The 13,562-nt window shown below is 39.5% G+C and overlaps 1 protein-coding gene across 1 annotated transcript in view; it reads right to left on the reverse strand.

The window, feature by feature from the left end:
• Window positions 1–690: 690 nt before the first annotated feature.
• ADGRV1 (adhesion G protein-coupled receptor V1) overlaps window positions 691–13,562 on the reverse strand; it is a gene marked incomplete at both ends in the record, with an annotated part of 262,544 nt that continues 249,672 nt past the window's right edge. The window contains 3 exons of the mRNA XM_082301998.1: window positions 691–809; window positions 8,768–8,945; window positions 10,759–10,950. Of these exons, the coding sequence (XP_082158124.1) occupies window positions 691–809; window positions 8,768–8,945; window positions 10,759–10,950 (489 nt within the window). The remainder of the gene's footprint in view (window positions 810–8,767; window positions 8,946–10,758; window positions 10,951–13,562) is intronic.

The following is a 13,562-nucleotide window of genomic DNA, read 5'->3' on the forward strand; positions in this document are numbered from 1 at the left end:
GTTTTTGATTGTGAAAAGAGTAAGAGAGCTTAATATTATGAAACCAGCAAGGTAAAGAAGTTAAAAGCACACAGCTGGCAGCGGTTTCAGTCTTGTCCTTTATCTCCCCTTCCCTCTTTGTGTTTCAGATCATTGCATATTTATCATGTCACAATTTAAATTTCAAGTTCTTTGGCTCAAGGCTTGTGTCTTTATTTGAATTTGTTCACAGACTTGGGTATTCAAAAAACAGTGAGAAGAGTACAGCTTAGGAAACTTAGAAAAAATGTGCCACTTTCCTGTCCAACAGGGTGTCTGCATCACCTTTCATCTTCATAAACAGTAAGGAGAAATAACAGACTGGTTTGTATCAAACAGACTCTATTGCTTTATTAGTCAGTGTTAATGTACAGGTTAATTTTAAAAAGCTACAGTTCGTGAAATGTGTCATCTACTTACGAGATACAAATCTAGGCCAATCGCTATGGTATTTATTGATGCTCACCCACTGTAACAAATTTACAGGTTTTTTTCTGATATACAAAACCTCAAGCAAACATACCTTGTTAAATGCTCAGTAAAGCTAACAGCATTCTACTACAGTTTCATATAGTGTTTTAGTGCAAAAGGAAGTACAAATATAAAAATACTGAGGCCTGAATAAAAAAAAAACAACAACAACTACAACAAAAACCCAAGCAAGCTGTGGAGTTAGAGGTGTGTGTCAGCTATGGGTATTCTTCTAAGCTCTACAATCTGGGAGTTAGCCATGCTGCCACCATCCTGGCTGCCATGACAAGACTCGTTATCACTGACACTGAGACCTGCACCTGAAATAGAGAAAAAAACAACAAAAATATGGATCAGTGAGAATGAAATCCTGGCACAGAAATGGGGATGCTCTATCCCACTCTGCTTTATTCTTGAATTCTTGATTATTGAAATGTTTCCCCACCCCACAACTATGTGGCAAGTTTCCTCTTACTAGTTTACCATTCTGAATCCACAGATTAAAACATTATCTGATATAGTTTTGTACCAGATACACTTTTTCATAATTCCACTGTCATTTGCTTTATTTGGCCCAGTAAGTGGTACAATAGCTATTTAGAGGTTGCCTTGAAATCAGAAAAGCATAAATCAAGGCCTGGCTTAGACTGGGTTCATGGTCTGGCTGTTAGAATCTGTTATTTCCAAGGACTTCCTCATAAGGAATTGATTTTTAATGATACAATTTCCATGTTAAACCATAATTCCAGCTGTCTTAATAGGACTGTAATCTCAACATGAGAAAAGATGCTGAGCAAATATTCTTTAAACCCACATTTAGCGCAAAACGGTGCATTATGTTTTCCTTCTACTGGAAGACAACACTAGACTTTGGTCCAAGGGAACTTCCAAAACATGTCTAGAAGAGAGGCTACCTTCTCCATCCTTTTGTCATAGGACTTCTGCTAGCTTTCTGCTTCCTATTTGTTTGATGGGGGTTTTATTTGGGCTTTTTTTGTGGGGGAAGTTTGAGTTGATTAGTGTGAAGATGCATAATCCTGCATTAGTTTTTATGAAACGCGTATTTTTGTGAGACCATTTCTTCACAAAATATCTATTGGAACTATAAACTCCAGTGCTTTTTCAGCTCCTCTCCTTGAGCTGTAGAACAAATTCTACACAATACATGGGTTTTGAGGGCTTAGGGTGTCTAGGCTTTAAATTTGTTGAGAACTGCATATCAGCATAATGAGGCATGAGGATTTCAAGACAAATTACTTTCAGGTATGATCTTGAAGCGATGTCAATTACAAATGATGAGGGAAGTTATTTGTTTTGGGCAGAAGCAGATCTGTAACTACATGCAGTTCAAGGGAGTTACAAAGGAATCATGTCTGTCTCAAAACAGCCCTGAACAGGGTATGCTGGGAGTTTGCATTTCATACTGAAAAACACTTTCTAGAATTTCTATCAGGTGTACGGTGCATCTCTTATTTCCACCTCAGCTGACATTTCAGTTTTTGGTTTGTTCAACAAAAGAAAAGTAATTTAATTTTTTCACCTTTGTTCATCTTTTTCTATGCTCTCTGTTGTTCCACCTTTACAAAGTTTTCTCTTAGCACCCTTCCTCCCACCACCCCTCAAGCAGAAAAGAAATACTGTAAGGTGGGCAGCAGTGAGATGCTGCTTTGCTGTCAGAAGTCAAGCTGCAATCTTGAATATGGAGTTTGGTCCAGAGAACCTGTGCAGGAGGCCCTCTAGGACTAGCCAGGTTTTCCTGCAGAGGTCTGGATGAAGTCCTGGTAGGGGCCAAACTTGGGTCCATGTCCTATGACACACGGGAAAAGCAGATATGCTGGACCATGATCCTTCTTACACCTGGTTTTGGTGTTTGGTTCATGGAGAGAACACACGTTCAGTGACACTGGTGAGTCCTTAGGGCTGCATGACCTAAGCTCTTGAGAAACCAGCAGCTACTGCCAGAGTATGACAGGAGTAAAAATCCATCAACATACAGAGGTACAATAACAAAGTCAAGAGTAGGAGCTGAATGATTAAAATATTGTTTATAAATTTATTAAAGTTGATTTAAATTTGTATGCACATTTAACCTTTTCATTGAGCCAGATCCTAATATCCAAAAGGTGCTTCAAGGTCCTGGGAAAAACAGCAATTGTTTAAACAAGTTATTTTGATTGTTTGATATTTGATTGTTTTAGAAAGGAAGTGTGACTGTAATAGAGAAGATGAATCAGACTGTTGTATTTACTACATGGGGATGGAAGAACAAGTAAAAACCATGAAGTAAATAAAATACTCTGAATGAAGAAAGAACACAATACTTCTTATATAGCATCAATAACAGTGGAATTCATTCAAGACATTTAGTCAACCTGAAAAGCGTAAAGATTTTAAAAACTGCAAAACCCCCATTATTTAAAACCATTTGAAATCATAAATATGATCACCCTGGGCTCAGATTTCAAGGTGAACACAGATTGTTGGGGTTTGAAAGATATTTGTCTTACTAGTGGCTATACTGGTGAAGTGGCAACTATTTAGCATGGGGTTTCTTAAAGAGTCTTTTGCTGGTCTCTATAAAAAGATTGGGTATTGGTCTAAATGTATTACACTATGTATATTCTTAAATGTCATCTACGTGTAAGCTTTGTTTGTTCTCTGTGCAAAGTAAGAGGAAATATTTTTTGTTACAGAGGTTCTTATCTTGGTAAGCCAGAGACTGAAACTGGGTACTTCAGGTTTACAAGGGCCTTGTTCTGCTGATGGTGCAAAGACAAACTACGTTAGAGCTGATCCTTTTTAGGAATAAGGACTGAAATGTAACCAGGATACCAGCTTACCAAACAGTCACCAGGCTGGAAAGGGTATGACTGTTTACATGATGGAGTTTCACAGAGTTCATTGGTCCATTGGGTTCTCATATTAGAGTGGAATTTAAACTCAATCAGATCCCAAAAAGCATGCACTCATTTGGAGATGCTGCAGTTAGGTGGCAGGTATGTAGCAGGGAGTATTACTTTTCCCCAGTTTGTGAAAGAACTACTTCAAGAAAAATAGGCAGGAAAAATGAAGCCTTTCATCCTTTTCTTTTTGTATGCAAGGATTAGCTAGAAACTGAAAAGTCACAGCTCGGGCTTTAAACCCACAGAGGTCCCTCCACTGACATCTGCTGGTGAAGAACTACACCAGTGCACCTCTAGGTGCCCCGGAACACCAGCTGTTACCTGCTTGCTCAGAGACAGCTCAGACTTTAACTAAAACATTTTAAGGGAGACAGAGTTTGTTTTGTAATTACTGTACTCATATCTCTGGGGAAACTTTTTATCTTTCAAGCACTTATATCTTGCTTAATCAATCATGATTTTATTATATGTGTGGGATGCATATGAATAAGCTACATAAACCAAATTTAATTATTCTTTCAGGGTTTTGATTTCACAGAAATAACGCCAACAGACATCCAGACTTCTATAAATAAAGTTCAGATTCAACTAAAAATGCTTCCTGGACATTAGGCAGTCATGTTCAACAGCCATCAGGCTGAACATATGTGTGACAACCACAGATAAGAAACTGAATGAATATGCAAACTAGCTACCGTTCCTTTTTTTTTTTTTTTTTTTTTTTTTTTTTTTTTTTTTGGTGAACTGAGCCCTTCAAAACAGAAATTACATAGGCTGATAAGGCAGGGATTTGCCACCTACAATCTATCTGCCCTGTAATAGACAGTCTCCAGGATGCTGCACTGAACACCCTTCAGAACTGGAATTTCAAATGTTTCCTCTGGTTCAGGATGGCCACATGAGATGCTTTATTCTTAAACCAGGCACCTACAGTGGTGTCACCAAGGTTTATAAAATGCTGACTTTGGAGCCCTAGCTGTAGTAGATTGAAAATCATGAATCATTTTATATAGCATTGCTATTGTAATAGCTGTATTTGTGTGGGGTTTTTAACTTGCTCAGTAGATTTTTCCAGGTATTTTCCATGTCAGAGAATTATTAGAATATTTGCATAGTATTAGAGAAATACTGGAATATTTATATAATATTTATCACGATTTTCTCTATTAAGAGTAAAAATACACTAAATTATGAATGTAGCAGTATTCTGCTTAATATATATCTGGAGACTATCATGGTGGGTCACCCATCACCCCTGGAGGAGTATGGGCCTCCCTCAAAGCCTTTGCTGTTATTTGATTTCCCATCTCATCCAAAGGAATAAATTGTTTTGGTTTTGTGCATCACAGAAAGGGAGAGGACAGGAGTATTTGTAAGATATAGATGGAAGCTCAGAAATCAGTAAAGCTATCATGCATTTATGGTATTCATGCTTTAGAGCAATGCTGATGGGTAGCTTGCTGCTTTGGGACAGGCTGCATCTACTTTTATTCTTGTTGGCTCCTTTTTTAACTTCCCAGCCCTAATCAGAGTAGAAGTCCTCAGGGAATTCTGGTAAATTGGGCTTTATCCTCAATGACAATAACATATGACTCTGTCGCAATCTGGAAGGCAAAGGTCTCATTAAATTGCCTATCAATATAAACCTTGCACAAGAAATCAGAGGGAAAATTAAATCTAGTCCAAAATTTCAGACTTTTAAAGTTAATTAGTGAAATCAACAAAAACTAATTCATAAATAACTTTCTCAATAGAAGCTGTTTGAATCATTATAAGAGCCATAAATGAAACAAAATAAAATAAACACAAATTCATAAACATTTTTTTTAAAAAAATTTAGCACATACCAATGAGCAGGACATGTCCCTAGATTATTTTTCCTACACAAATTGTTCTATTGTTTCCTTCATATAAGCCACCTTGTAGCAGGCCTCACTTACAAAAGATTTCCAAAATAAAAGAATTGAAGTGATGTAGTGAGCAGAGTGAATCTTAACTATGTATTTCTGTATGGACATGAGCATATTTGATGGAAAGAAGGAATTGATTGATAACACATTCAAATACAATATGGTATAAGCAGCCCACTGGATTTCTCACACAAAACAGAAATACCCTATCACTGTGTGAGGCTTGCACAGAGCTAGCATAACAGCTGCCTAAAAAACAGTACACTGCTGTCCACCTGATTTGCTAGAACTGCAGTTGTATGCCTCCATCTGACCCAGCCTGTACTTCAGGTTAATCTGTAATTAGGCCCAGAATTAATGACTGTGGAACCAAGGGCTAAGTGCACAGTTCTACGACACATTCCTTTAGCAACAAGGGTGAGTGTGCCAGCACAACTATTTATGGGGCTTCACTGCACACTGCAAATTACTAAACACTGACAAGTTAAAAACAAAGTTTTTCTGTGGAGGATAGGTTGAATTTTTTTAACCTGTCTTCATTTCTACAGCTGAGAGTCGGTAGCTGCAGAGGCAGGAGTGAAATGTTAGCTTTGCTGTGGTTATACTCTCATTCCCATTAATCGTGGCTGCCAGATTAAACCTTGTGGCTACAAAATTATGCCCTGTGAGCATAAGTTAAAGTCACCCTCAGAGAGCTCAGAACTACATAAGCAGAAAGGACAGATGAAGCACAAAGGGGCATAAAACCATTTTTACATATACCTCTGCTAGTCAGTGCTGATCCTCAATCAGCCCTCAGAGTGGGAGCTAATATTTTAGCAACGCTATAGTTGGCTATAGTTTGGCTATAGATTGGCAGTTTTAGGGAACACAGATAATGGAAGGTTCTGTTTCAGTTTACCAAAGGTAAAATTTAAGCAATAGCAGATCAGGTATTTCTAATCTTCCTCGAAAAGCAACACCCCCCAGTTCAGGAGTGACAAATTAGCTAATGTGGGGGAAAAAGCACCTTCTCCCTGCTCTTCCAGAATGAGGAATTCCCAGCCTATTGAAATAAAGTCTATGCTAAAAGGGTTTGAGAAGTACCTCGCACAGCAAATGACAGGCAAGAGCATCTCAGCAAAAAGGCATCTTAGCTGCCTATACACTTTAGCCTATTTTGAGAAGAGGTCCTTGTCTTCCAATTGCCAATGACCACTTCTTCCTTGGAGCCAGGACTGGTGCTTGAAGGGCATCAGACTAACTGATGTAGAGTGGGAGGGAGAGGGGAGAGAAAGAAGGAGAAGAAAATGATAAATCTAACCTGAATTGTGGTTTCATGTGAGCAAAAGCAACTACGCACAATAGGAAGAAGTGTGGTGCTGAAAGACTAGGAGATGAGCTCATTTCAGCACCTGCTAGCTTAACTAGCATCATAAAACTCCTGTTAGACCACAGCTTAGTGAATACTTTAGCAGCAGGAGTCCATATTGCCTAACAGAGAAAAAAAATCTCACTTTCCACCACCTCATCTCTCTTCTTATAACTTCCATGTGGCTCCCTGCCTCCCTCTCCTTGACCATGTACTGAACTGAACTGGAGAACAGGTCACGATCAAAACAACAAAATAGATTTTTAGTTACAGAAAAGCTTGCCTTTTTTTTTTTTCAAGTATATGTTGAGCTAGAGGTTGCGTCTGAGACAACAGCTGATAAACATTTACTTTGCTGGTGAAAGAAGCTCCAACCTTCCACATCACCTCTTTAGCTCATCTTGTTCAAATGTGGGGCTGAAACCAGATGGGACAACTGGTTTGGTTTAGAAATCATGGGGTTTTTTACTCTTGTAACTTTGCTGGGGACACAGTGTGGGCACAGGAATAAGCATTGGTGTAAAACTGTCGGGCACTACTTGAATCAGTAATGCAAACAAAATATTTTTCTCCAACAATGGCTTCAAATCACATTAATATAAAAGGCTCATAAAAACAAATTATAATAAAATATTAATAAAGAAGACAGTAATAGAATTCAGGCAAGACAATCAAAAGTTTATTTTAGACCTACTAAAAGAACTGAAAACAAATTAACTAGGGATGGAGCTTGAAGACTTAGGTAGAAGAAATTAAGTGCTGAATAGGTGTTGAATTGTATTATATTTCAGCTATATTTCAATCTAGGCTGTTGCCTAGATTGTTCTTCATGACTTAAGACTCAGTCTCCTAGAGTTTACTGATGCCAACTGATTTACTTAAGCAGTAAACTTTGTGTAATAGTGGTCATGTTAGATGTAGATGATTTCTTGTCTTATTAACTACCTATGAATTATCTAATTTCCTTCACAGCGTTCAAGAAGTTAGAAAGTAAAAGCTACCTTCTTGCACACCTAAAAAAAGGTTTGCAACTGTAACTTCTGCCCCTAGCTTTGAAAGTCTTTCAAAAAAACCTGAAAAACTGCTAACAAAGCAGAACTAGTCTGCAAAACGTCTAGAAAAATTATTAAATACAAAACAGATTCTCACAGAACACAGAATGGTTAGGGTTGGAAGGGACCTTAAAGAACATCTATTTCCAACCCCCTGCCATGGGCAGGAACACCTTCCATGAGACCAGGTTGCTTGGAGCCCCATTAAACCAGGCCTTGAACACTTCCACATGGGGCAGCCACAGCTTCTCTGGGTAACCTGTGCCATAGACTCCCCATCTCATAGGGAAGAGTTTCTTCCTAATACCTAATCTAAACCTGCCCTCTTTTAGTTCAAAGCCATTCCCCTTTGTCCTGTCACACTATGCCCTTGTCAAAAGTCCCTCTCCCGCCCTCTTGTAGCCCCTTTAGGCATTGGAAGGGACTCAAAGCTCTCCCAGAGCCTCCCCTTCTCCAGGCTGACAACCGCAACTCTCTCAGCAGAGGCGCTCTGGCCCTCCGAGCACCTACATGGCCTCCTCTGGCATCAGTCCATGTCCTTCACATGTTGAGGGCCCCATAATTAGAGGTGTTTTCTGCAATGTAAATTGGCTTAGGACATATAGCATTATGAACTTATTGAATAAAAATACCTCTTTATTATCAGCATTCCCAGTCTTCCATCCAGTTTGACTTTCTTTGGTATCACTGAAGGGAACAAACTTCTGAAATTATGTGAGCCAGATCACTCAACTTGCCGCTCTCACGAATACCTTGCTGTTGTCTCTTGCAGGGCTCAAGATACTTAGTGGTAACCCTAAAGATCATTTAGGTGACCTGCTACCAAGCAAGTCCATTTGTACTTTACCTGGTATCTGCATATCTTAGCAGGTAGGACTCCTTTGCCTCTTTGGTTGTCTTATCAGACATTCCCATGTTGACTGATCTTTAAGATTTTCATTGGAAATCAGATTATATTAAGAGACCTCATTAACTGTATCTCGTGGAATCATCGCACCATTAGGGTGAATAACACCACAGCAATACAGCAAACTTTGAGGGGAAAGGGAAATAGTCACTCACCAGTCTTTAAAGCAAATATTAGGTCATCGAACTCTTGTGATTCCTCATCAGTAACCAATGAGCTGGTACTGAATCCTCCAGAAGGGTGGAAGACACTACCATTTTGTGGACTCTGCTTAAAGGCAGCACTAGTTTGACTACCAGGCTGCAAGGATGCCCTCTCCCAGTCCGCAGGCACCTGCAGGGTTTAAAAAGATGCAGAAATGCAGTAATCATCAAAACTATTATATAGAAACTGGGAACGATGACCAGAGCTGAACTGAAGACCAAGAGATCTTGGAACCAGCTATTCTGTCACTTCTATAATGAACCAGTGAGCCTTTTTACCTTATTAATAAATTTTTTATATATATATACATACTTACATATATACACGGACATACAAACATACATACATATCTATAGCTACCTATCTATCTATTTACATGTATCTATCTCCCTTTCCCTTTTTCTTGCCTTCCCTTCTCAGTTGGGTTTCCATGGCCAAGTTTTGGTAGTGGGGGGTTTCAGGGGGGTCTACCGCAGTGGCTTCTGTAAGAAGCTGCTGCCTGGTAGAGCAATCCCTGGCAGCCCCAAAGACGGATCCACTACCAAATCTGGGCCAATTAGAAATGGCGGTAATGCCTCTTTGATAACATATTTAAGAAATAAAAAACAACAGTTACTCCGCAGATGCAACTGTGGCCAGAGAAGAGCAGGGTGAGAATTTGTGAGAGGAACAACTCTGCAGACACCAAGGTCAGTGGAGAAGGAGGGGGAGGAGGCACTCCAGGTGCCAGAGCTGAGGTTTCTCTGCAGCCCATGGTGCAGTCCATGGTGAAGCAGCTGTGCTCCTGCAGTCCATGGAGGTCCATGGGAATGCAGAGATCCACCCACAGCCCATGGAGAAGCTCCCTGCAAGAGAAGGGGGATGCCTGAGAGGAGGCTGTGACCCCGTGAGAGGTGTGTAGAGAGAAGAGACCACACAGGAACAGCCTGTCCATGCAGGACTGCACCCCTTGGAAGAGAGACCCATTCTACAGCAGTCTGGGGAGGACTGCTGCCTGTGGGATGGACTCCCACTGGGGAAGTTTATGGAGAACCATCTCCTGGAGGAGGGAGCCCATGTTCAAGTAGGGTAAGGACTCCTCTCCCTGAAGAGGTGGAGAAGCTATGGGTGGTGAACTGACCATAACCCCCATTCTTTGTCTCCCTGTGCTGCTGGCAGAGGAGTTAAACCTCGGAAAGAGAGGGGCTGGTAAGGGGGGGAGGGGATTTTAAGGTCTTATTTTATTTATCATTATCCTGCTCTGAGTTTGTTAGAAAGAAATTAAATTAATATCTCTAATTTGAGCCTGTTTTGCCCATGACCATGTTTAGTGAATGATGTGTCCCAGTCCTTAACTCATGAATCTTTTGTTATATTTTCTCTCCCCTGTCCAGTTGCAGAGGGAAGTGAGAGAGACACTTTAGCGGGTGCCTGGCATCCAGTCAGGGTAAACACACTACACCTTCCCTTCCCTTTTCCCTTTTCCCTTCTCCTTTTTCCATTTCTTTCCCTTTTCCATTCCCTTCCTTTCCTTTCTCCATTCTGTTCTATTCCATTCCAATTTTATTCTACCTTTTGAACATCATAACTTTGAGAAATTAATTACCTGAAACTCATCTAAGACCCATAGTAAGCTGAAAGAATTAACCTGATATTTTGATTTCTCATTACCTACTTTTGACACTTTAACCAACTTCTATAATAAACTGAAGACTCAAGTATGAAAGGGGAAATTCTCTAGGTGGGATGTTATCAGGGCACAGTAAGTTCCAAGAATACCATGGGGTGTATAAAGACAACGATCTTTGTCATTGAAAAAAATGAAAAAAAGAGCTCCCCCTCCCCACAGCCAACCTATAGTATTTAGCATTTCATTCCTGTGTATTTCACTTCAGAACTAACAGTGAAATCTCCAGGTACATTTCAATATACACGACTACAGAGCACTACAGAGCACTCTTACCTCTTCCATAGCACTGATGAGGTTCTGTGTGGACTTGCTGATCTCTCCTCCCACAGCTGGCAGACCGCTGCCATGTGTGAAAAACGCTGATCCTGGAGTTGTATGCCCATTCATGTCTACAGCATAACTTGCTTTCACAGGACAGCAAAGTTGGTTGTGCAGGATAAAATATACCACAAAGACATAAAGACCCTTAAACAGAGATTGAAAGAGAGCATCAGCCTGTGAAGTGCAGGGAGCTTGGATCAGAGCTTTCTGTGGAAAAAAACGGATGACATCACTGCCCCTCAGAGATCTAAAAGTAATAAGTAAGTTCATATCCTGAGTTCTCCAGCTAAAAAACACACAAACACACACACAAAAGTATTTGTAAATTATTATTTGGTTGAACCTACAGAGTTGCAAAGGAAAGCCATGACCCCAAAACCAACAAAACTGACTTGACTTTCACAGTTGTCATAACAGTGAAAATGAGGTTAAAGACCTCCTTTATAATAATATTTTGCTGCTGTTCCTTAGCCACAATTCTTTGTTCGCTTACTGACCTGCTGGCCTTTTGCAATCCTACCTCATGCAAACTGCACTGCTGCTGTCACAGATACCGTAACTATAAATTAGATACTCTGTGATATCCACTAATTCAGCACTGGGTTTCATTTCTGATTACAACAAAGGCTCTGCTGTATGCTTCTGCAGTTCTTCTTTAAAACTTGCTCATTTTGACCTTTAGACTTGGCCAAGAAAAGTATTACCACCATGTTTTTGTTTGTAAAGAAATCCAGTAATTGAACTTCTCCATATGAAATCTGACTTACATTAATTTTTGAGTTGCACTAATACTGAGGGAAAATAATCAACTCCAACTGATAAATCAACCTGTTCAATAATAACTAAATAGTACAGAAAGAAGACTTCTGAATTCTTGGCAAATGCTGCAATACAATTACACTTACAATTTTTTTTTTGTAATTCACATTGTTCTCTAGACCCCTGAAGCCAATTGTACTAAACAGAACAATTCATTTCAAAGGTATCCACTGGCATGGAAGTACTAACTGGGATTACAAATAGTAAGGAATTTCATCTAATTATATTTGTGAATTCCTAATGAAAGGAGTTTTGAAAATACTTGAGAAAGGAGGAGACTACAAATACCCAACAGCTCTTTATGATACATAGATTGATAATTTCTATTGCCAAAATGATATGACAAAACCATCTGGTCCCAAGTGATACACAACAGAAGCTAAGGGGATTCAACAGCATTTCAATCTCAGCTGGTTGAACACTGGAAATACCCTCACACAGCTGCTACAAAACCATACAGCTCTGCATGTAAGTTTTTTTAACAGTAGACTACCAAGCAAAAGTGTTGAAAACAACTATTCTGAGAAAACATTTTCCTGCTTTTCCAGGTTATTGTTTATTTGTCATGCCAACTCAGAACAGTTCCTGAGAGGAAATTTCTTTTTGATACGTGTAAAATAGATGCAAACACGTCTGAGACATGAAGAAGGAACCAAAATATCCTTTCATTCTATAAACAAATTCAAGGACTCCAATATAGGTCAAACAAATAGCAAATTGATTTATTTTAATTTGAACTGTTTAATGGATGTGAAAAGGATAAAAACCCCAAGAAGAACAGATTATAATGACAATACAAAATTCAGCATTGCCTCCAGCAGTTCAGTCTCTGAGGGCCTAGCCACAAATTTGCACACACATTTCAAGTGGTTTTGTACTTTTCAAGAAAACCCATCAGCTGAAAATACGGCACAGCCCTGTCTTTTGAAATTGCAGGGACATAACGCATTGGCATACAAGGTCCATGAGAAGTCACTCTCCTGTGCAGCCTCAAGTGTGGACACTCACTTTTCTAAAACAAATAAACATGGAATGACGTGTCACAATTATCTCCTTAACTTGGCCTTGTGTTCTGCTGTAACTCTCTACAGATGGATGTTGAGACAACTCCTCTGGTGCTCTCATAATAATCACATGGACTCAGGGAGGTTATTTTAATACCTAAGGACAGGAGAAGTCAAAGGCTGAGACAGCAGAACCAATAACTGTGGTTTATTTCTTCTGTCTTGTAAATTGTTACAGTAATGTCTTACAAACAGAAGCTTATACCTAATGAAACCAAACACTCCTAAGTAGGCAATACATGTGCACAGGAATTCTTGCTGGACAGAGAATTCCTTGCTTGGCTGGAAAAAGGATGGAACTTTATTTCATCTATATCCCTCTCCAAATCTAGAATCTCAAGAAGATAATGCTCTGTAGATGTGAGTTTCTTGTACTGTCACTGCTGTTTTGTTTGAAGCATCAAAAGGGTTTTGTGGTCTTACTCTGACAATCCTGTGTCCCTATTAGAAATCACCAGGAAGGTGGTCAGGAAGCCAAAACAAGTCAAATAGTGCTACCCAAATAGCACTGAGTTCCAAAGACCGTACACATGAAGATGTCATGCAGTAAATCATACTGACTTTTGTTTCTTTTCATGCCAGCAGCTACCACAGTCTTTACTCTGAAAGACCATGGGCAGCATGCAGATATTCAGGTTGTGTCAGTACAACCACAGCTTTCACATTCTCAGTGGGCTTTTTCAAAAGCACCAGTCTCAGAACTGAACCAACCTTCTTCATGCTTTTGACTCTCTCATGTTCCTTTTCACTTCAACCTTTAACACTGTAAAAATAGTCATAAACTGCTGTGAAAATAAGGCTACTGGCATTGTAATATATGTTCCTCTATGTTTATAATATAAAGAACAATAGCTGAGTTGGAACTACTATACT

This window comes from Coloeus monedula, assembly GCF_965178545.1.
Source record: "Coloeus monedula genome assembly, chromosome: Z".
Classification (NCBI taxonomy): domain Eukaryota; kingdom Metazoa; phylum Chordata; class Aves; order Passeriformes; family Corvidae; genus Coloeus; species Coloeus monedula.